The 21,658-nt window shown below is 39.6% G+C and overlaps 1 protein-coding gene across 4 annotated transcripts; it reads left to right on the plus strand.

Moving 5' to 3' along the window:
• Positions 1 to 16: 16 nt before the first annotated feature.
• Positions 17 to 17,442, plus strand: CdGAPr (GTPase-activating protein CdGAPr). Of its 4 annotated transcripts, XM_020949073.2 has the most exons (8): positions 49 to 178; positions 506 to 639; positions 8,408 to 8,806; positions 8,871 to 10,144; positions 10,533 to 12,188; positions 12,301 to 12,625; positions 12,684 to 14,569; positions 14,635 to 17,442. In XM_020949073.2, exons 3-8 carry the CDS (start codon positions 8,447 to 8,449, stop codon positions 14,711 to 14,713), a joined length of 5,580 nt encoding a protein of 1,859 aa, XP_020804732.2. In that variant the 5' UTR covers positions 49 to 178; positions 506 to 639; positions 8,408 to 8,446; the 3' UTR covers positions 14,714 to 17,442. The 4 variants fall into 4 exon arrangements, with proteins under 4 accessions (XP_020804734.2, XP_086693486.1, XP_020804732.2 ...); XM_020949075.2 differs by having other exon boundaries at positions 17 to 639; XM_086837360.1 differs by having other exon boundaries at positions 37 to 639; positions 12,310 to 12,625.
• Positions 17,443 to 21,658: the final 4,216 nt, after the last annotated feature.

The following is a 21,658-nucleotide window of genomic DNA, read 5'->3' on the forward strand; positions in this document are numbered from 1 at the left end:
AAAACATCGATTGTTCAGAAACATCGATGCATCGATGATTTCATCGATGTTTTTGCACCTCTATTTGCCATCCCGCACATTTGTTGTCGTTGTAAAGCCCGTGGAAGCCAGTTAATTGTGCAGTGAAAAATGTAATACTAATGAGTGACGAGTGCCAGTGATCTATTTCACTAATAAGGTGTGTACGAATGCCAAAATATTCGCTTTTCGCTGGATTACATAGCTTTACGAGTGTGCGTGCGTGCGGGTGTGTGTGTGTGTGACCGTGTACGTGCGTGCCGAGCAAAAGAAACAAGATAAGCTGAAAAGAAGCAGCAGATGAGGAAAAGTATCTCGTCTCTATTTAAAAATGTGTGTCAGTGTATTGTGCGACAGCCGAGGCAGCGACAAAAATAATAAATAATAGCTCCCGCGGCTGCTGCTGCTTCTGAAAACAGTTTGGCGTCTTTGCGGTCTTTTAATTGTGTCGTGCCATTGTTTTATAATTTTCCCATCATCATTCAAGACGCGTTCTGTGCCGAATAACAGCGAATTGCCAACAACAACGCCCCGTTTTTTGCCAAGGAAGTTGCTTGGTTCTCTATCTGCCTCTCTGTCTGGCCCACGCACTATGACCGCTCCTGGCTATTGGAATAGTTGGTATGTGAAAGACTCTACAAGAGCACTACAGCTCACAATGGAGCACGAAAATAAGTGCGATATGTCCGTTTCACACTGGATTTTGTCACCCTGTGGTAGCTCGCACACACACAGTCTCACCTGAGACAACTCCGCCATATGTCCGCCTGCCTGTCTGTCTGCGTTTCTATTTTCCTTAACACATTCCACCCCATTGGCATTGCTGCCTCTCCACGTACAGCTGCAGTCAATATAGTAGTAATGGATTTTGGGAAACGACCATACAGAAGCGTTTCGTTCCTTTACAGTCGCTTTTGTTTTTCTGACAACTGCAACCCTTCAATGGTTCAGTTTTTTGTACAATAGCTGTTATAACAGAGTTTAAAATACTTGTTTACTTTCATTGCATTGTATTCCCACTATTTCCTGTATCAAATTGAGGTTCTTGTAATGAGCATTGAAGGTTTCATTTTACAAATTAGTTATAAAAACCCATAAGTAGTAATATAAACAAAACATTTTTAATCTTTTATTATATTTTCCCTGTTGTTAAATAATTACAAAACGTAAAACCTATAATTTTTGCCACCACTGTAAACGGTTTGTCGTTTATGTCGCAAAAAAAAAACACACACAAAACTGAAAGGAAATATGTATTTTTCCTTACTTGTTTTAATGTTTAGGTGTGGTCATGCTTTAGTTGCGGGCTTACACACATCCAGTTTTGTGTATTTTTTCAAGCGGAAGCGGCTTTTAAAAGTTTTCGTGCCGTTGTCCACACAGTTGACATTGAACTCTCGCCAGTCTCTCTTCGTAGCTCTCTCCTCGAAGGCCCGAAATCCCTAACCCGCTCTCCCTGCCGCCTACTGGCTGGAATTTGACTTGCTCTGTTACTTTCCAAAAAAGCGCACTCCTGGCCTTTCAATTTCTTCGTTTACCGTCCACATTTACGGTTTTATAAAGTAGAGTTTTGTGAAAGGAGATTTGGCTAAAGGAATTTTGTGCTAAAGAGAGGTGAAAAGCAAATACGGATCGTTTTGGTAAAAGGAAATAATGAAATGGAAATGCGATATATCCGATTTAGCATGTTCCCTTTACAGGCCTAATAAGATCTTTAGGACTACTGCAGGTGGGCCGATAGGGTTTGTTGTACAAGTTCCACAAGTAAAGCTGGTTTATAATGTGCTGTCACGCCCACCTGCCTTGCCCCTATTGGTCTAGCTCCAATAATTTAGCTACTATCTACCCAATCTGGCATTATTGTAACATTAGTCATTGTTCATTTTGTACTAGAAACGATCCGAAAGCAACTAGCTTGTTTTTATTCAGTTTATATTAAAACTTGTTATATAAATAGTTTCAACTTTTATTTGGTATAAAATTTATACAATGTTTTGTCACTTTGTTTTGCAGTGTCTAATTTTTTCTAGTGTGGGAGGTAGGTGTAAAAGAATTAGAAAAACAGGTGCATGAAAGACTTCGAGTGCATTGACTATGGGATACACTGTATAAACAAGTATCACAAGAGAGATTATTTTTATTTTTATTTGTACTCTATTAACTATGAGTGAGCATTTTCGGCTCCAAGCTGACTCATTTTCATGGTCCTGGTCAGCTTTCTCGTTGTTATTATTATGAGATTTGTATAGTTATGTTTGTATGTAATAAAGTAGCCGTACATATGTACGTATGTACAGTAACTACTATGGTTATTATGTGGCTCACGTTGTTGGAAAAGATTCGCGCCGCGACTGCGCACGATTATGCCACATTTCGAATGACGAGAGCACAGTTGAATGCGCTGCGTCCGCCTGTTGCAGAAAACGTGTCAAGTTTTCCAGATACATCTACTCTATGTTCGTTTGTTGCTTTTCCATAAGGCTATGTACAAGAGCATAACCGTGCTGCCCCAGCTAGAGCCCGATTTGAGTTCGATTAATTTCGTTGCGCCTCGGTAACTGTGCACTCAACTCAAACATCCGCTCAAACGGGTGGCAAACTCACACAGTAACTCCTTGGCCAACGCACCGATATTGCCGTGAGAGGGAACTTTTTTCCCGCACTACGTCAGCCTGGCCACTATCGTATTATACTTGAATACCATTTCAGAACTCTTTAAAACCTAGAAACAGTACAACGTTGAATTGTCTCGACTACCAGATACCGTATATAGTCTTTAGAGCAATCAACCAATAACAAATTTAGTCTTAAATAGTTTTGTTTTCAAAAAACAAAGTAATAATCGGACCCCATATATCATATGGACACTACATTTCGTGGTCAGAACTAGTCAGAGTATTCGAAAAGGCACATAATCCAGTTATGTTCAGTGTAGAAGTTGTCCATAGGCCATTATAAGTCGCCTAATGAAACAGAATATCTGGTATTTAGTTTCTGTATTCCGAGCAGGGGTTTTTTCTATCATTTCTCCGTCGTTGTGGCGCCACAACTCTGGAGTTTCGTAGTAAGCACGAATAAATAGAGCTCTTCCCATCTTCCTTTTTTAATAGAATTGTATCCAACACAATTTGAATAATAGATACCCTCGTCCTCAGTATTACAAATTCTTTGCATTCCACGCTTTGGGTTACTCTAGTTTTGTCTGCTCGTTGCTATTTACACTTGTAAATGACGCTTTTGCTGTTCCTTTTAGCGTATCATTTTTTTCAGCATATATTTATACTCTTGTATAGGGTATTTTCACTTTTATCAGAAGTTTGAAATGCATTTTGAAGTAGACACAAAGAGATTATGAAATCAATACATTTGATTAGGATGTTATATATAATAGCCTAAGTAGACATTGCAAAATAAATAGAAAAATAACTTTAACTCAAATAAATCGATATTATATTTTATGCTTAAACTTTCTTTTAAACTGATCAAAATTCATATAACTATAATAAATGCTATCTGTCAAGGTATATTTTTTGGAACCTCTAGATATTTGCATAACTTGGAACTTTTAAAGTTGCAAACTAAAAGAGTATTTAAACTTCGGTTTTTTTATGTTAGCTTCATTTCTTTTTGGTTTTATGTTTTTAGCACTCTGTATTTGGCGATTGACACGCCCCAGCTTTTGTGGATGTGTGTGGAGAACGTCAAACCCACACAGATGCAAAGAATTTTTGGGTTTGCTTGCTTTTTGTAGCTGCTGATGTTGAGTTTCATATGCGTATAAAATAATTGAGCTCAATTGATTTCAATTAAAACTGACAACTTGCTGATGCTTTTGTTATTGCTTCTGTTATGGTTGTTAGTCATATGAAACAAAAACCATCAAAACGCTTGAAATGTGGTCGCTGTGTGTGCCTCATGAGCTGAGAAAAGTGCACTGCGAATAATAGATATAAAATATAAATATTTGTACTTACATACATTTTATTTTTTTTTTAATCGGGTCTTCCCCTGACAATCGAAATTGCCTCCCAATTTACTGAACAAGACTATGATTACCGGGTATCTCACAGTTGGATACACTCAACTATAGCTTTCTTACTTGTTATTTATAGAAGCATAAAACCTCAAACAATTCGAACCAGTTGCTATACATCTACTTTATTTTCACTCTACCGCATAAATAGATATCTAAAGATAGAGGTTTGAAATACCAAATTCCTATTAAAGGATAGCGCAGCAGCTAAGATTAACGCCTCGAATTCTAAAATGCTTAAATGTTTAGCCTGTAGTTGGATAAAACAAAAAGTTTCTAATTTTGTTTATAATGTTTGAGCTTTCAACAAGTGCCTTTGTTGCCTTTTGTTTTATTGAAGTGTCACACTTTAACATACACTCATTTCGTCGGTATAATAATTCTACAATTTATTGCTTTAATGCCTTCCCCACTGTCTGTGTCTCTAAGCTTTAAAGTCTAGTGTCTGTATATTTTGCTTTCTTCCAGTAGCAGAGCATACGATACATATTTATTAATGCGGTTTTTATTGTAAATTTGTGCTTTGTATATTTTTAAAAATTTGGCATGCCGGCGCCTTGACTCTAACAACAACTATGCATACAACAAAAAAAATATTTGGATATGGCCGCATGTGTTTGGCTTACGTTTTGCAGATATTTCGTTTGATGCGCGCAAAACTTTCACTTCCATTAAAAATATAAACTCGTCGGTATGTGTGAGAGTTTATGGTACCTGTTTGTCGACAACGTTAAATGACATTAGGCTAAGTTTTATGGTTCGTTGGGACAGCGAGCATTGGAGCGGAGGCGAAATTCTGCAAAATGTATAAAGTAGAAAATTTACATGGCCATGGAATTGGACGATTTCGCTTTTCTTTCTTTACCCTTTAGCTTTTCTTTTCAAAACCTGATGGCTGCTGTTTTTAATGCTCTAAAAATGGGATTTTAATGGGCAGTGACTACTGAGTTACTATCATAAAGTTGCTTTTGCTGTAAGAGCTCTGTACGTTCAGAGAATTATGCAATGAAACCTACATTAAAACATGCATATGTGCATATGTATGTATGTTAATGAGGTTGTAATCATTCAGGGGCAATTAGTTTTGAAGATACTTTATATCCGTACAAATAGATCACATACATTTTGATGATAGTTTATAATAATATTAACAATCAAAGATGGGCATAAACATTTTAAAGGAGAATTTGTAAATGTATGCAATCCTCCGTTCATGCTTAAAACAATTTCATAAAGTGCTATTCATATGGCACTTTACTAAAAGAATCAAGATCAAGAAAATATATTATTTATAGGGTAGGAAATGACACCTTCATAGCGTTACGAGCTTCTAACTAAAATTATAATACAAGTTTATTAAAATAGCTTTAAAACCTTTTTAAAGTAATTAATACTGCATAAAGATATCGTAATCTTATGTAACATATTTCCAAGCTTACAAATATTTTAATTATAGTTTTCAACTACGATTTCCAAAGACTCAAGTGTTAAGCAAACTATAAAGCTGGATAGCCCGAAGCATATATTAGACTAATCAGCCTTGGGCAGCAATTTGTTCAGACGGCATAGTTTATAGGAACACTAATGCCACTGGGCTAGTTTAATGAATCATTATAACTCGTGAGTCATATTTTTTATTAGTCCACGGTGAAATTACTTTCATTTGTATTGGTAGGAATGGATATGTCATTAATTTATACAAGTTGTAAAGTACATATGCATTAAGTAGTCACTGTGCTACAAATCAGCAACATATTTTTAATATTGGTAAACTGGGAAATCCTGGATCGGAAACATTAAGAAATTTTTATGAACTAGTATTATTATTTTGGTTAATTGCTAATACATCAAAATAAATTTTCCGCATTTCTTCCTAGTTCCAGCCTCTTTGGCATTTCCCCGTGCGAATGTAATTGAACATTAGCGCATCCATCTGATTTTAATGCACAACGGTATCGTTTAGCACTTGCCGAATGACTGGCGAACAAAACAACTAGGTTTAAGCACATTATGCATTCATTTGCAGCCTCGTAAGTCTTTTATGTCCGACAATTGCTCGCTCTAGAAACCAGTAAGTCAGTGACCCACTTTGAGCCATAAATTAGCTCAAACAACAGCAGCCTAGACAGACAACTTTTATTCCGCTTATTAAATAAGTGCATACACACGTACATACACTTGTGGAAAGAGATGTCTATGTCTAGTTAGGATCCCAGTCACGCACTAAAAAATCCAGTTTGGCTTTTATAGATCATTGTCATGTTTAGCTTTCAATTTCTCGCTGCAAGTCGTCAATTAGGTCAAACTTAAGAAGACGGCGGGAAGAAACGGAAAACTGAGCTCTTGCAACCTGACATTAAAAAATCATTAGCTATTGTCCAATATTAAATTATTTCACATCATTAAGTTATCCTCATGCAAAGCCGATTAAGGTGTTTACCCATCCAGTGGTCATTCCCTCTCCTCAGTACGGATATAGACAATGTTGTTAAATTGATTGGAGAAAGTGAGCGGGCCAAATCGATGGGAAAATGTCTAGATCGATCGCTCTTGACCCGAGTGCAATGAACCAGCCAGAAAATTGAATATATGATACCCTCATGTTGTTTAAGGTATATGTTGGATATTGTGTATTTGTAAATATTTTAATATAAATAGGACATTGATAAAGGCTTCATACAGTACCTATTAGAATATTAACTTTACCCGGTATTTACGGTATTTGCATAACTACTATTCCAGAACACCAATGATAAGATCAGTGAGTGCTAACTAGCACAAGTTTATATCTTGCTAAAAGAAAAGAAGGTAATCTTAACAAGCTTAATCTTATTGATTTATGAAGATCATGTATGGTTTAAGTTTTATCTGTATCCCATCGTTTGATATAAAGGATAAATTAGATGATAAATATGCACCTTGGTTAAATTTATAACCATTTACAATTAATTCCGTTTTCCATTCATTGTTGGGTACCAGCTGGTTGCAAGACCAACTCTTTGGCATCAACTTAATCTTTTGTTTTCCGTTTTCTTCACATGACTCTGGCGTTTGTTTTATTTTTGTTTTATCGAAGTTTATATACACACTTTACATATCTGTTGACCGGTCGCTTTGTCTGGCTGCATTTGAACACCGTTAGCGTTAGCATTTCTTAATGGTATCGCTGAGTATTCGCTGCATTTGATGGACTGCCTCATCTCGTACTCCGGGCTCCGGGCTCCGGCCTCCAGACTCTCCTCGAGAAGCCGAACGAAACTCGTTTGGATGCCGCTCTACGATTCGTTTCGGCCAACGGCCAAAGCTGTCTGCTGTCTTGTGCCCCTGTCCCTGTTTCGTTGCCTGTCCTCTCTGGCGGTTTGTTCGCTTAATTTATGAAAGTTTAAATACTGCAGCCTGCAGCCGGCAGCCGGTTGCATTTCGTGTCGCTCTAAATCAGAACCGCTAGGCATCTAACGTTGACCGTCCAGAGCTCCTCCGGTTGCATTCAGTTCGAATCCCAAATCGAGAGCTCTTCCCAACTGGTTTGAACATAATAAATGTGTACTGTATATATTTGTCTAGCAATACGCGTCAATGTGCCACATCCTGCCGCATGTTTGAGCCAGTGACCTAAATTATTCCCTCTCCAGATCAAGGAGAACTCTCATCCGATGGAGAGAGAGTGGAAGCTTTAGTTTGAAAGTAGAATAGTCTACCGGCGCAACATGGAATGGGGGTTATTGATAAGAAGGTCATGCGTGCCATTAGAAAGTAAACGAAAATCAAAGCCCAGTAATGAACGGGCTCTGAATGTATAATATTACTATTTGCACATTGATTTAAATGTAAACTGTAATTTTTTCTGAAACTGGAACATTCGAGAGTGATACATATATTGTGTTAATGTTGTGGATTACCTAAATCTTTTAAATACATAAAATAGCCAATTGACTTATTTAGCAGCAATTTGTTCAATTTTGATTTACACTCGGCACACAAATCTTTGCCCTATTAAAGCATTGATTTAAATAAACCTAAAACAAGCTTTTAATCAAAAGTAAAAAATGTCAGGTATTTTCCTTCCATAATTTGTATTATTTTCCATAAAAATTCCCACTTAAATGTCTTATTTTAGCTTAAATAAATTTCAATAATTGCTACCATTTAATTACATATTAGATTTTGCTAAGGCTATTTAAAACTAATAGCCTTCTCAGTTGTTGATTTTCCTCATTGAATTATTTTTTAACACTGGCACTGACTTTGAGTTAATATCTAGGAAAAGTGAAAACTAGTTACACTTACTATTTTATACAATTAAAATACGTTTTAAAAAGACTTCTTATTTAAATATTTCCTACTTTTACTTTATAGATGTTGCTGCTGGCGTAAAGTGATCTAGCCTCCGAGATCATGTCGGAAAGGGTGAGCACATCCTTGGCGGCCCAACTGCATTCCCATGCAATGGCATCGGCGGAGAGTGGAGCTGCAGGAGCAGCCGCTTGCCATACCAGCACGGTTGTAAAGGATTCGCAAGCTCCACCGCTACAGTTCGAAATGGATGCTCCGGCAGCCGCGATCAGTGCGCATCTGAATTTCAAGATTGTCCCCGCCGATAGTTTGCCTGGACTGAACTATCAGGACATGTTCGCTTCCATGAACTCATCACAAATCTCTAACGCTTCCACGGAGTCCAGCTGTAGTCCGCCCACGCAAGGCGTGGTTCCGCCTCCGAAGCCCAGCCGACACATGAGTGTGCAGCCGTTGAATAGCGTGAGTACTAACCACAATCAATGATTTTTATGTATGCCCATTTAACGACTCTTTTAATCTATAGAAATCCTGTCGCTTTCCCAAACTGGAGGAGTGTGCCCACTTTCATTACGAACGCGTACAACTGGGGCCTCTGTCTGTGCAGTTGCTGGATGACAAGTCCGAGCATTTGGGCAGCAGCATCGCCTCGCAATCAATTGGAGGCGATTTGCCACACAGCTCCCTGCGTAGCTTCTCGCCGGAGAGCTGCTGGTTCATCATTCGCGTTAGCCCACAGCGCTGCGAAGCGTTCCTGATCAAGCGCAGCTTTGAGAACATGCAGCTCCTGGACGAAATGCTCCATCGCTGTGTGTACGATCGTAAGATCAGTGGCCTACGTAATATGGAGGAGCTGGCGGCGGAGCTGCCCAGTGAATCGGATGTGGAATATGCGGTGGCCAAGTACCTCGAACGTTTCTCAAAGATTGCTTCAGACTCATTGACCTGTGGCACCATTCTGACATGGCTGCAATTGGACAACAAGGGCAGACGCCTACCGTTGGCTGATGGCGAGACGCAACGGACAATCAATACACCGGCGGTAGGTGCCGCATATGGTGTTCGTCGCTATCAGGCTCAGGCTCCCGATGAAATCAACATTGAGGTGGGCGACATGATCTCAGTGATTGATATGCCCAGTCCAGCGGAGTCGATTTGGTGGCGCGGAAAGAAGTCACATCTGCAAAAGTCCCTTTACGAAGTCGGGTTTTTTCCACAATCTTGTGTGGCTACCATCGGCGACAAGGTACCAAGGAACTTTCCTATGCCGGCTCCTCTAGTTGGTCACCTGGATGCCTCGCCCACTAAGCCGGTGCTGCGGAAGCACGGCAAGTTGATAGCCTTCTTCCGTTCCTTCATACTTTCGCGACCATCACGACGACGACTAAAGCAGAGCGGCATTTACCGCGAGCGTGTTTTCAACTGCGACTTGTCTGAACACCTTCTCAACAGCGGCCAGGACATCCCAATGGTTCTCCGCTCCTGTGCCGAGTTTATCGAGAATTATGGCGTTATTGATGGCATTTATAGACTCTCTGGCATCACCTCCAACATTCAACGACTTCGACGTGCTTTCGACGAGGAGCGAGTGCCAGATTTAGGAAATCCAGAGATGAAGCAGGACATCCATGCCGTCAGTTCGCTGCTAAAGATGTATTTCCGGGAGCTTCCGAATCCTCTGTGCACTTACCAACTGTACGACAATTTCGTCGAGGCCATTCAGGTGAAGGCCGACGAGGCGGACGAGCGGTTGCGACTCATGAAGGAGACGGTGCTTAAGTTGCCCCCACCTCACTACCGGTGAGTAAGCGTGAAAAACTTTACAAATATAACAAGTGAAACTTTAAGTACAAGAAACTTAAAAAAAAAAATAATTTTATAGTGCTCCATCAATTTGCCTTTGCATTATCAAAAATTTGAGCAAGCTTTAGATAAAGACCGATAAATATATTTTTGTTTTTGTTATATATATATAACTACGATTGTATATAGATACTGTAAAGGTGCTTGACAACAACGAATGTTAAAATTTAATTTTCTGAAAGTTTCTAATCTTTCTTCTTTATCTAATTTCCTATGATTATTAAGATATCCACAACTACTTTTTTATGTTGTCAACATTTCCTTAATAAATTAAAAAATGATTCAATACGTTATTTAATTAAAATTTAATATATTCGTCTTACAGGACCCTAAAATATTTGGCTGAGCACCTGTACAAGGTGTCGCAGCATCACGAGCGTACTGGGATGACGGACAAGAACCTGGCAATTGTGTGGGCCCCCAATCTTCTGCGATCACCGGCTCTGGAGTCGGGAGGCGTAGCCGCTCTACGGGGCGTTGGTGTGCAGGCTGTAGTCACTGAGTACCTGATACGCAATTGCCATAACATCTTCGATCCCCTGGAGGATCATCCAGCGCGTCATAGCTTGGTAGCGAACACTGCTGCCGCGGCGGTGGGTGGAGGAGAGCTGCGTCTGGAATCGCTCACCGATTGCGAGAGTCTGCTGGTCGAGCAACGAGAGCAAGATCAATCTTTGGGTGTGGTGGTGGAGCGACCGAAAAGCCTGAGCACGGGCGGAGCGAAGTTGATCAGTTTGGAGGAGGCCCAAGAGCGGCACTCTCGCATCGACGGTGGCGACCTCAAGCAGTCCCTGCCTATCAGCATGCTGGCCAGCGGGAATGCAGGAAATGCTGCCACAAACATCGGCTCCTATATTGAAGTGGGCGGAGGCCCATCTAGCCTTCCTGACAAATACCACACCGTGCTATCGGCGCCACCCAGCTGGCAAAAGCGCAAGCCAGAATCCAGTAAGACTACGTCCTGGAAGTCGCTATTTACGCGCGGCCAGCGCCAAGGTAATCCCGATCCAGGCCAAAAAACGTGCGATGATTCAGCTAAGGACTCGGTTACCGCGTCTCGAGTCAGCTTTGTAAAGGCCGCACATGCACATGCTAGCAAGGAGTTAACGAAACACGATAAACCCAAGTCCATCGAGCTACTGGAGACAACGACCAACGAACGTGACCCGAAACCGATGGATCTCTGCATTCGTTCGAACTCAATTGACAGCCTGCGTACTGTGGGCCATTCGCGTAGCGTGTCACACGACTCCTACTTCGATCTACTTCAGTCGCCGCAACGGGGCCATATGACAACCTGCCCGTCCCGTGAGCTTTCTGAGTTGGGACTAAATTTCGATCGTGAAGAACCCGAGATGCGCATCTTTTCGGAGAGCGAGTCCTTGGTGAGTTCACCGCGTGTGGGGAAGGAGAACGTGCCACCTGCTTCGGGCTGCGCCACCCGACGCATAATGCGGGCTCGTCCCGAAGATTTCTCCAGTCAGACGAACAGTGTCAACCCCAGTCCCAAAAAGCAGCCGCGTCTGAATCTACTTTCACCCAGCTCGGCCAGGACCATGCCCCCACCACCTCCTCCAGCCGTGGGTGCGAGTGCAAGTGCGGCTGTGTCTTCCTGTGGCCACGAGCCAGCTGGAGCGGAGAACTGCTGCAAGCGCTACAAGCTGGAGGATCAGCTCTGCGACATACAATTTATTGACTGCGGTACTCCTGAAAGCGTGCCAACTACACAGCAGCAGTTCGCCAGTGTCGAAGTTCATCCGCCGCCCAAGCCAGCAAGAGCAGCCCAATCGCCCACAACGCCGCCGTCAATGGTTACCTCGGGTTGCTCCTCCTCATCCTCGACCCGCTATAGCTATCCAACTGTACAGTCGGCGGCCAAGCGGAAGGATCAGTTGGCGGCGAAGGAGCGTTTCAGTTACCAGGGCACCTTTCCGCAGCCAGGACAAAAGCAGGAGCCCCAACCTTCTCCACGACCAATGCAGTAAGTAAAGCTTCTGTACTTTCAAAGCGATCGACAAGAGACACAGACCTAAAACAATAACACGAGAAATAACTATGAGCCCTACTTAATATTTATTTAATCTTCTTTACAGAACTAACAGCAACACCGTTCCCCTACGCAAGCCACGAGTGGAGCCTTCACTTAATGACTGTGCTCAGACAAAGCTGTCTGTCCCCACGCCAACCACTCCTGCCCACAGTCCTCGGTACTCTCTTCTGTTGTGCGACACCGAAAGCTCCGAAAACAGTTCAGCTGTAAACACTCCGCAGTACGACATGGATCCTTTGATGGTCACTTCGGCCATGTCTGGTGTGTCGGGCGTTTCATCGAACATGCAGCAGCAGCAACAGTTACTTCTTGGAGTTGATGCAGCTAGCAGTTACCTAGGAAGCTCGCACGAGAGTCTTGGACAACAGGTAAGATAGCATGTGATCTTAAAAACGAGTACATTATAAAACGAAAATATTTTGTCAGTTCAACAACCTTCAAGATGTGGAACATCGTGATATGCATGCTCTTAAACGAGAGCTATCTCTTGACCTTCAACCTATCCAGTCACGTTTGCCGCCGCAGAAGAATCGGGCTGCCACATTGCCACTAAAGGAGCAACTGCAGGCGGCGGCGGTTTCCCCCAACACTTCAAACTTCACAGACAACACTAGTCAGTCGGTGACGCCCAGCGAGTTTGGCTACCAACACCTGCAGCGCCACCCAAGCATGCACTCGCTGCTGGCCACCGATGAGAGCTCGCCGGTATATGAGGATTTCGAACAGCAGACAACTGTCAAGCTGCCAGTGGCCACCAGTCCCATCAAGTCTACCATTAGCATCACATACAAGTCGCCGGAGAAGGAGAAGAAGCCATTACTTCTGCTGGAGACCAACTTTGACGAGAATATTGTGTATGAGCAGGTGAAGCTATTCCGTAACTCGGTCACCGAGGTGAATCAGATGCTTAACGAGAGAACTAGCCTCAAGCAGATAGATGAGGAGGAGCAGCCGCAGGATGGCGGGGCCTTCAAAGCAGCCGAGATGACACACCAATTGTTGCAACTGGAACAGAACCACCAGCAACAGCACCAGCACCAGCTCTTACCGGATGTCGATGATGAAGAGCAATCCCATTTGGTCTATGAAAACATTGAGCTGCGTAAGCCCCAAACAGTTTACGAAAACCTACGTGGCGAGGAAATGAAATTCAATATTCAAAACATAGAAAAGTCAAGCAGTGATAGAATTGAACTCGATAGCCTGGACAGCTTACCGGATAATATGGAGCACGAGCACGAACTAGAGCTGACGCCTTGCAGCAAGTCACCGTCGTTCAGCGTTAAAGAGTTGGCCAATAAATTTGAGAGCTCTCCTGTGGAGCAACTACCCAGCTTTGATTTCTCTGTGCGTGGCGGCTCTATGAAGAAGCCTAATGAACTAAGTGTTCCCAAGGCGATGCCCCCCGCACCGGTTCCTCTCAAGAAACTGAATAGCAATGCCCAGCAGAAGATTACCCGTTCGCTGGATGAGAACGCCTTTGTTCGTGAGTTTGGCGGCAAGCATCTACAGGATCTATCCATTTCAGGAAAGCTGCTTCCAGAGACTCCGATGACCGACACTGTCAACAGTCGTCGCAAGAGCTTCGACTTTACGCGTCCAAAAATGCTAAACCCCCCGAAGCGGTTGCCAGGCATGAGCATCACTGAGGAGGTTTGTCAGAAGCGAGGAATTGAACCTGAGGAGATAACACCGACTACAGAGAATCGCATCTCTCTAATCCAGCTAAATAATGGGCCCAAGGAACAACAGCAGCAGTTCCTGCCACCTGCTGGCCGCAAGAGCGTGCTCACTGGAGTCATTCTGGATCGCGAACGCATCGACAAGATCAAGGAGGAACGTCGCCTCCAGTTGACGCAAAAATATTATGGCGATACACTGAAATCTCGCTCGCGAACTGAACTAAACGCGGAGGATGGCAACTGTCAGCCGGTGACAGAGTCCCTTCGCATCAAATCCAAGTCCCGCGGCGACATGAGTGCCTTGCAAAATGATATGGACATGAATCTGAAGCCGATGACTCGCGTAGCTGGTGGTGGGTCCGAGAATACCTTGCACCAGGGTAACGGACAGGAGTTGGGACAGCAGCGGATGCGCCGCATTTCCGACGAGAAAAATCAAAATTGTGATACCAGCAGCAATGGCGGAGTAACCGCTACATCGATGCTAAGTGTAAAGACGACGGCGAAGAACTTTGGCAGCACTGCCAAGCAAGCGCCATCGAATAAGTTCGAGCAGCGTGGACACCCCGCGTTGCCCCGCGAGCGACTGCAGCGAAACTCCATGGCTGAGAGCAGTCCCGGCGGTACCAAGTAAGTACAGATACATATTTTATCCATCTGATGCTTTGGAAATTAATCACGTTACTTGCTTGCAGCAACAGAGAAAGGATCTCACCACAATTTTCAATACGCGACGTGACAGCGATGTTCGAATCTCGTTCACAAAACCAATAGGCGTCTAAGGCAACTTTAGCAACTAATTACATCGAAACAATAAGACCGCTACATATAATCACAGTGCTCTGGAGCAGGAGCGTTATATTTGCTTATAAAACAAGCCTATATATATTTTATTTAGTTTTTAAACATTTACTTAAGCAACTAACTGAAGCTATCGATATAGTTCTTCATATATCCGGCGCAATCGGCTCCAAAGACATTCAGAAATTATAACGCCGTGCTTGATTTTAACAGCAGTAATAATAATGATGATATTAATGATACTAAAAATAATTCTAAACCCAAAATAATTTGCAAAATGCAATTTTATTTGGAAGAAGCATGAGGAGGCGAGTTTAACTAAAAGACCGACGAGCCCCTCGATTCTAGGCTTGCTAATTGTTCATGCATTTTAGACATTTATTTTTACATAGGTGTTAAGTTTCATTCGATTAATCTTGGAAGAATAAAACTCCAACTCGACATGTTTGAATTTAATTCTGGTTTGTTTTGTGCGTTACGTCTCGAATATTTTAATCTTTGTTTCTGCGACTAAACTCTGACGCAATTGTATCGAAAATTACATATTTCCTAATTAATATAAGATCATTGACAAATACAGAACAAAGTGAATTGTAATAAGGTATTTTACTATACGAATAATTTATATATATTTTTAAAAACAATAAACTCAATTGCATTGTCACCACAATATTTAAACATTATTTAAAAATTGGTTTATTCAGAAGCGTTATTATTTTGAAATTGAGAGAACTTTGCTGAAATATATATTTTGACAAAATCTGTGAACGCGATTAGGGGAATTGTTGACATAACACACCTTAACCGGATTTGTTTGGCAAAAAGGAAAACAATATTTGTTTTCAGTACCTTTCGGTTAACCGACATAAATCCTAATCTAAACAAAAGAAAAAATGCATTTATATTAACTGAATGAAAGGTGTATACTAAAAGTATGGTTGTCTTTAAATATACAATAATGCCGGTAAATCAAGCTGGTAACCGTTCTCTAGAAAAATACACCTGAAACTAATAAAAAAGTTTACCAAACTAAAATTTTTGTAGCTGAGAGATTGAGCAAAATTACTCTTATTCATATTTAGACTTATATACGAGTTAAATCTAACTTTAAGCTCCATACTAAAGTCTTAATCTGAGTAAGAATATTAAAGGGTCTGAATTTCTTAAATGTATTTATAAATAAAAACTCAACATTTTCATTATATTTATTCTTTTGTTTTTTTATTTTGTTTTTATTTGTAGCAGCTTTTGCTTATGCCTGAAATGTTTGTATTTACTAAGAACCATTATTTATTTTTTTAAGAGCACATATGCAAACCTTTTTATTCTTATTTTTGTCGAGTAGCACTAGTAGACAAACATACAAAGAATCGTATTAGCATATTGTTTTTCCCTACAAAATTAAATTGTCAAAAATATTACTATTAAATATGCATGTTCCATCGGATTTGACAACTAAAGGGATTAAGATTACATTAGAATCGACGCCATTTCGTATTTTCTCCCTTCGATTAACTCTTTAAATAGCAAATTTAACAGTTTTAACACAGCTCCTTTTTAGGAATACTATACCTTTGCTGAAATCAAACGAATCGATTGCACGGCAAACTTTAAAGGAACAGGGGTACTAGAGTTAATATTACTTTATTGACTTTCTCTTATTATTTTTATTTAATGAAACAGAACTTTGAATATAACATTTGATGAAGCTGCAGAATATTCATGTCTCCTAATACTATGAGATGTTTGCATTAGAAGTAACTTAGTTTAGTCACTTGTTTGCAAATTCGTAAGGGTGCCACTTTTTTATGAAGTATTCATTCTGGATCAGCATCAACGGATGAGTCGATGTAGCCATCTCCTTTTGGGACTAACTGGGGCGTAGCATTTTAAAATAGTTTTTGGCACATACAAAGGAAATATTTATGTATACGCCTTATTTTGCGTAAATTATCAACTAATAGAATTTATTGAATCGACAGTATGGATTTACTCATCTATTGGTGTTGGTTAAGAATATACTTCATATCGGAAATATTCTTTCTAAAATGATATTGGACTGCAAAGGTGTAAACAAAAATCGACCGGGTAATATTCAAATCGATCGATTTTAATCCGAGCGAGGAACATCGGTCTCACTTGATCTTTTTGATCGTATATAGATAGATTCATATACTTTACTTGTGACCAATATAGGAATATTCTCTTAATGGTATAAAAACTAAAAGTCGCTAGACAAAAGTGGAATCTCAATTACAGATGTCACACTTTTTATATGTTTAAAATCGATAGAAATAATTAGCCAAAAACAAATAATAGGTATCTATAAAACAAACAACTGAAGAAAATGTTACACAATAAAAGTATAACGGAGATTAACAGAATGGTAATATTGTAACTAAATAAAAAGCTTTAAAACTTAAGATAGCACATAATATATATTTTGATAAATGGAAAAATAAAGGATATGTACTTATAAACAATTGCATTACACTGTAACTGATCCAACTAAAAGGCAACAAAAAGATAAACATTTAAACGACGCTTGCAATAATAATTATATAAAGTCAAAATGGTATTTCTTACATATAAACTCAATGCAATCATGCTATAAAATGGAATCTAGTATAATATCACATAATTTTATAAGCCACATTATACCACATGAATAAAAAAATGAAAAAGCTTATTTAAAAAATGAATTGAACATTTTTCTATTTAAATAGTTAACATAGATAATAGGGTTATTTCAGGGAATGAAACATTAATAAGCTTAAAAATCGGTAAATGTATAGGAAAACAATATAAAACACGGCATTCATTTAAGCTAAACCGACCTAAACAATATTAATATTCTGTGATTATTTCATCCTGTTTTTCAGTCATACCCTTTTTGAGAAAAGTGTACTTTATTTTCCCTCTGCAAGAAAATACATTCTAAGGTCTCATTAGAATTTAATTACTAAATAAATTGAGCGCAAATTTGAAATGGGTGCTTCCAGCTTAAGAGATGAACAATTCTTAGCTTGTCTCACCTGAATGAAAGCCCTTAACTTGTCATTCCTGTTGGGGCAAAACCTCCTCCATCCACTTTAGCATGTCTCCGTTGTCATCCATTGTTATCCTGTTGACATGAACGTGCAAAAGGGCGTCTATGTAAACGCTTCTTTTTAGAATCACCTATTGATTGCTCCCCTTATCTCAAATGATTCATGAAGATATACTTATTCCCATGGACGAAGCTGATCATATTTTTTTTCAATCATTAGGCCTCTTAATTTGCCTGAGCTTATGTTTCCATTGTTGCACGTGTCCCGTCAGTTGAGCTAAGCCTAATTTTTATAATAATAAAAATGTAGCTACATCACGGGCAAGAAATCGCCCATCCACTTTGCGGTTAAGACCGACGGAGCTTCCTCATCCTTGGGCAATTACAACATTTTGTGTCAGTTGTTTGGCAAATCCTTTTGTATTGTCGACAACGTCCCTTGTTTTTTGTTAGCATAATTCCCTGAAATCAAAGCTGAAGTGTGCCACCGATCAGGTTGCACAGGGCTGAGGGTCGTGCTCGGCCTCAGAATGGGGACTCTGTATGTAGCTCCTTAGATCCTTTTCCGCCTTTAAGTTTGATTCTCGGTAAATTAACTTTTGAAGCAAGCAAAATGAACCTCTATGTTCCTACAGGTCCTTTGTTTATGGGGTAAAGTTGAAAGGGGATGCTCAAGTAGTTACATCCTTAAGCAGGATCACCAGCTACAAAAGTCTCCTTAACTGGGTAGTAAATACTTAAAGATTTTGTATACCCTTGCAGAGTATAATAATTTTAGACAGAAGCAGTAATTGAGTCATTTTCGACACCTTAAATCATATATATTCTTAATCAGCTGATTTATTAACCTAATAAAAACTAACATATAAAAACTTTCCGAATTAAAATGAATGCTTTTTTGGCTTAGTTATGGGTATTTGTCGAATAAATGTTCATATAAAAAATATCGATAAAGATGCGAATAGTTTTGATCAATTCCCGGTTTGATTTTAAATATAAATGCAAACTGAATAATTTTCGACATTACAATGTTAGTTTCCTTACTGGTATGCATTGAAATACAAGTACAAGTATCCTTAAAGGATGGTATCTCCTTTAAATATGAAATATAATATATATTAATACAAATATCTTAAAATATAACTAAATCAGATTAAGAATGTTCCCAATCTCGAAGCAATCTAATTATGCCTTATTTATAATGCTCTTTGCCAAGCCATAATCAGAGAGCAAAAAAGTGGCAGTTTGGATGCATTTAAATAGGAAATACGTTCCGAAATTGTCCGGTGACGCCCCCGTAGAGTGCCTTATCCGGAAATCTGGTCTCGGAAACAATCCCTCATTATGTACTGTTTAGCAGGGCAGTGAAATTTTCGACAATTACGCGAGATAAATTCAATTAAATAGCACACTACATGACTGTAGAATTCAACAAATGTATCAAAATATCAGCGGTGCTTCTGAACCACTTCCGCACCCACCGCTGCCTGCCTGAAATCGAAAAATGCCAGCAAATTACAAACTGCCCCTCGACAAATCATCGTGTGTTCGATGTAATTTAATATGTGGCACGCGTTCGTAGAACTTTTGCCTTTGCTGTTTTGCACTCTCCTCTAGCTCTGATTTTATCCCTCCGCACGTATTTCCCATTTTTTCCTTTCGAATTTCGGTTTGCTGGCTGGGAAAGGACCTGAAGGACTGGTGCCTTCGCCAGTCGGGTTCATCTGCAATTGTTGCCAATGAGAGTAATTGTGTGCCGCAAGGGGTGAAGAAATTCTGCTCAGTGGAGGGAGGTGTCTGCATAATTGCATTTGTTAGTGCTCTAATTGTTAGGGCGGCCGAAGGGCCGGGTGAAAAGGTTACTCCGACTAGGATCACAACAAGAGACTTTTAATAAGAAACCGACAGCTCCAATGTCCAAAAAGTCACAGGACTTGGCTGGGAATGCGGATAAACTCAGGGGAGAATTTAGTGGGTGTTTTCATTATCAAATCTAAGGGGTTTCTTATATTTTTATGAGCCTACAATTTCAAAAATTTATTAATACAACAAAAAACAAGTGGAGAATTCAAAAAATAAAGCCTGTAAGATGAGTACAAATTTCAGTACTTATTGAAAGAAGAATTCCGAAATATTCAAAACGGGCTTTAATCAAAATAAGTCTAATAATATTTAAATTTAAATAAAACGGTTCAAAGGATTTATTAAATCATATGTGCGCCATTCATTTTAAAATTTTTTAATTGTCAGGAATGAAATAACCTACAGACATAATAGTTATAGTCAGAATAATGTGCATCCTTTTAAGGAGGGAAAGGATATCAGATTTACCTTTATAAAGCTGTTTTAAGAACGATCCTCAATGATAACGTTTTTAGAACATTTTTCTTGTTTTGTGGGAAAAACTACAAAGAATCTTACTTCCAAAGATATATCCTTGGCTAGAACCACGTTAACCATAGTATTCCATTGGAATATTAAGAGTAATTGTTAAAAAAAAGGTGTTCACTTTTCTGTTTATCGATTTGCATGACTTCTTTCCGTTCGACCCTAACAAAAAAACATATAATTTAACCGTGTCTAAGAGGGAGAGAAGTCATCTGCTGATTTGGCCCCATGAAAAAGCTTGTTATGTTTATTCTAAAATAATTGAGGACACGTGCCCTATCAGCGTCAATCAAGGCAAACAGAGAGTCAGAGGGCAAGGTGGAGTGCCGATGAGACTTTCTATAGCAAAACGTTTTCGCACTTATGCACATCATTTAGTGCATTCAACGCTGGGAACCCGCATGAAAGGAACTGCAGCGTGTCCTTTGGTGGTTGCTCGGCGTCTGCGTTAAGTAGCAGGCTAACAACAACAACGGATTTTGCGATAAGAAATCTTAAATCGCTACCCTTCACCGGGCCGCACTTCTGACCCGCTGCGCGTTTCCATGCCAATTTAATCAAATTAATATTCTCACGTGCTCTTTTCTGCTGTCGCACAGCAGGTCCTAAGATAAAGGCAAAGGACAAATCACCCAGCTAATAAAATGATAGACATATGCCCTAGCTGTAGGTGGTCCACGCCTTCTCTCTGGTCTGATTTTTATTAGCCAACAATTAAGGAAAAGGGGAAGGAGTTGTGTCTGAGTTATTTGACTGAGTGCCATGATGTTAAACCAGGAAGAGCTTATATTACTAATAATGCAAGCTATTATTTTTTGTATTTACATCTATTTAAAATTAGTCTACATCGAATACGAATGAGAAAAACCATGTGCCAATTTTATTTTAAAGCAAGGATTTAAGCTAACTCGAGAATCTGATGTGTGTCTATCCAGTAAACCTATCGATCATAACATACTGCATACTTAGTTTTTTAATTTGAATTAATGCACTTTTAATCAAATATTTACAATTTAAAAAAAAATCGCAAAAAAAATGGTTTTTCTTCTGACATGCTTAAATAGATTCGTCAGCTGATTCTGATCAATAATATATATGGTTAATAGGGTCGGAAATGCCTGCCTAAAATTTGATACCCTGCAAATGAATAATTAGACCTGTGCGTATACGTAATTTTTTGGGAAAAATGTAATGTGTAAAATGTTTAAATAACATTCATTCATTCAATCAGAAACAATGCTTTCTTCGGAACTCCAAAGTTTGTATACCATTTCCGTTTGTTATTAAACTGAATAGGAGCATATCGAAATCCTGTAATAACTGAGCTAAACATTTTCGCAATCTTCAAAAATTTTATTTATAGATATTTTTATTTGAAAATTTCTTCGTCTAAACATAGTTAAAAAATACTCATAACTACGCCAAAAAATCATTAATATTGATTTGGAATGCTGTTCTGTGTTAGTTAATAAATCTACATA

Source organism: Drosophila serrata, unplaced genomic scaffold (genome assembly GCF_035046125.1).
Source record: "Drosophila serrata isolate PLE 108 unplaced genomic scaffold, ASM3504612v1 contig_302, whole genome shotgun sequence".
NCBI lineage: Eukaryota > Metazoa > Arthropoda > Insecta > Diptera > Drosophilidae > Drosophila > Drosophila serrata.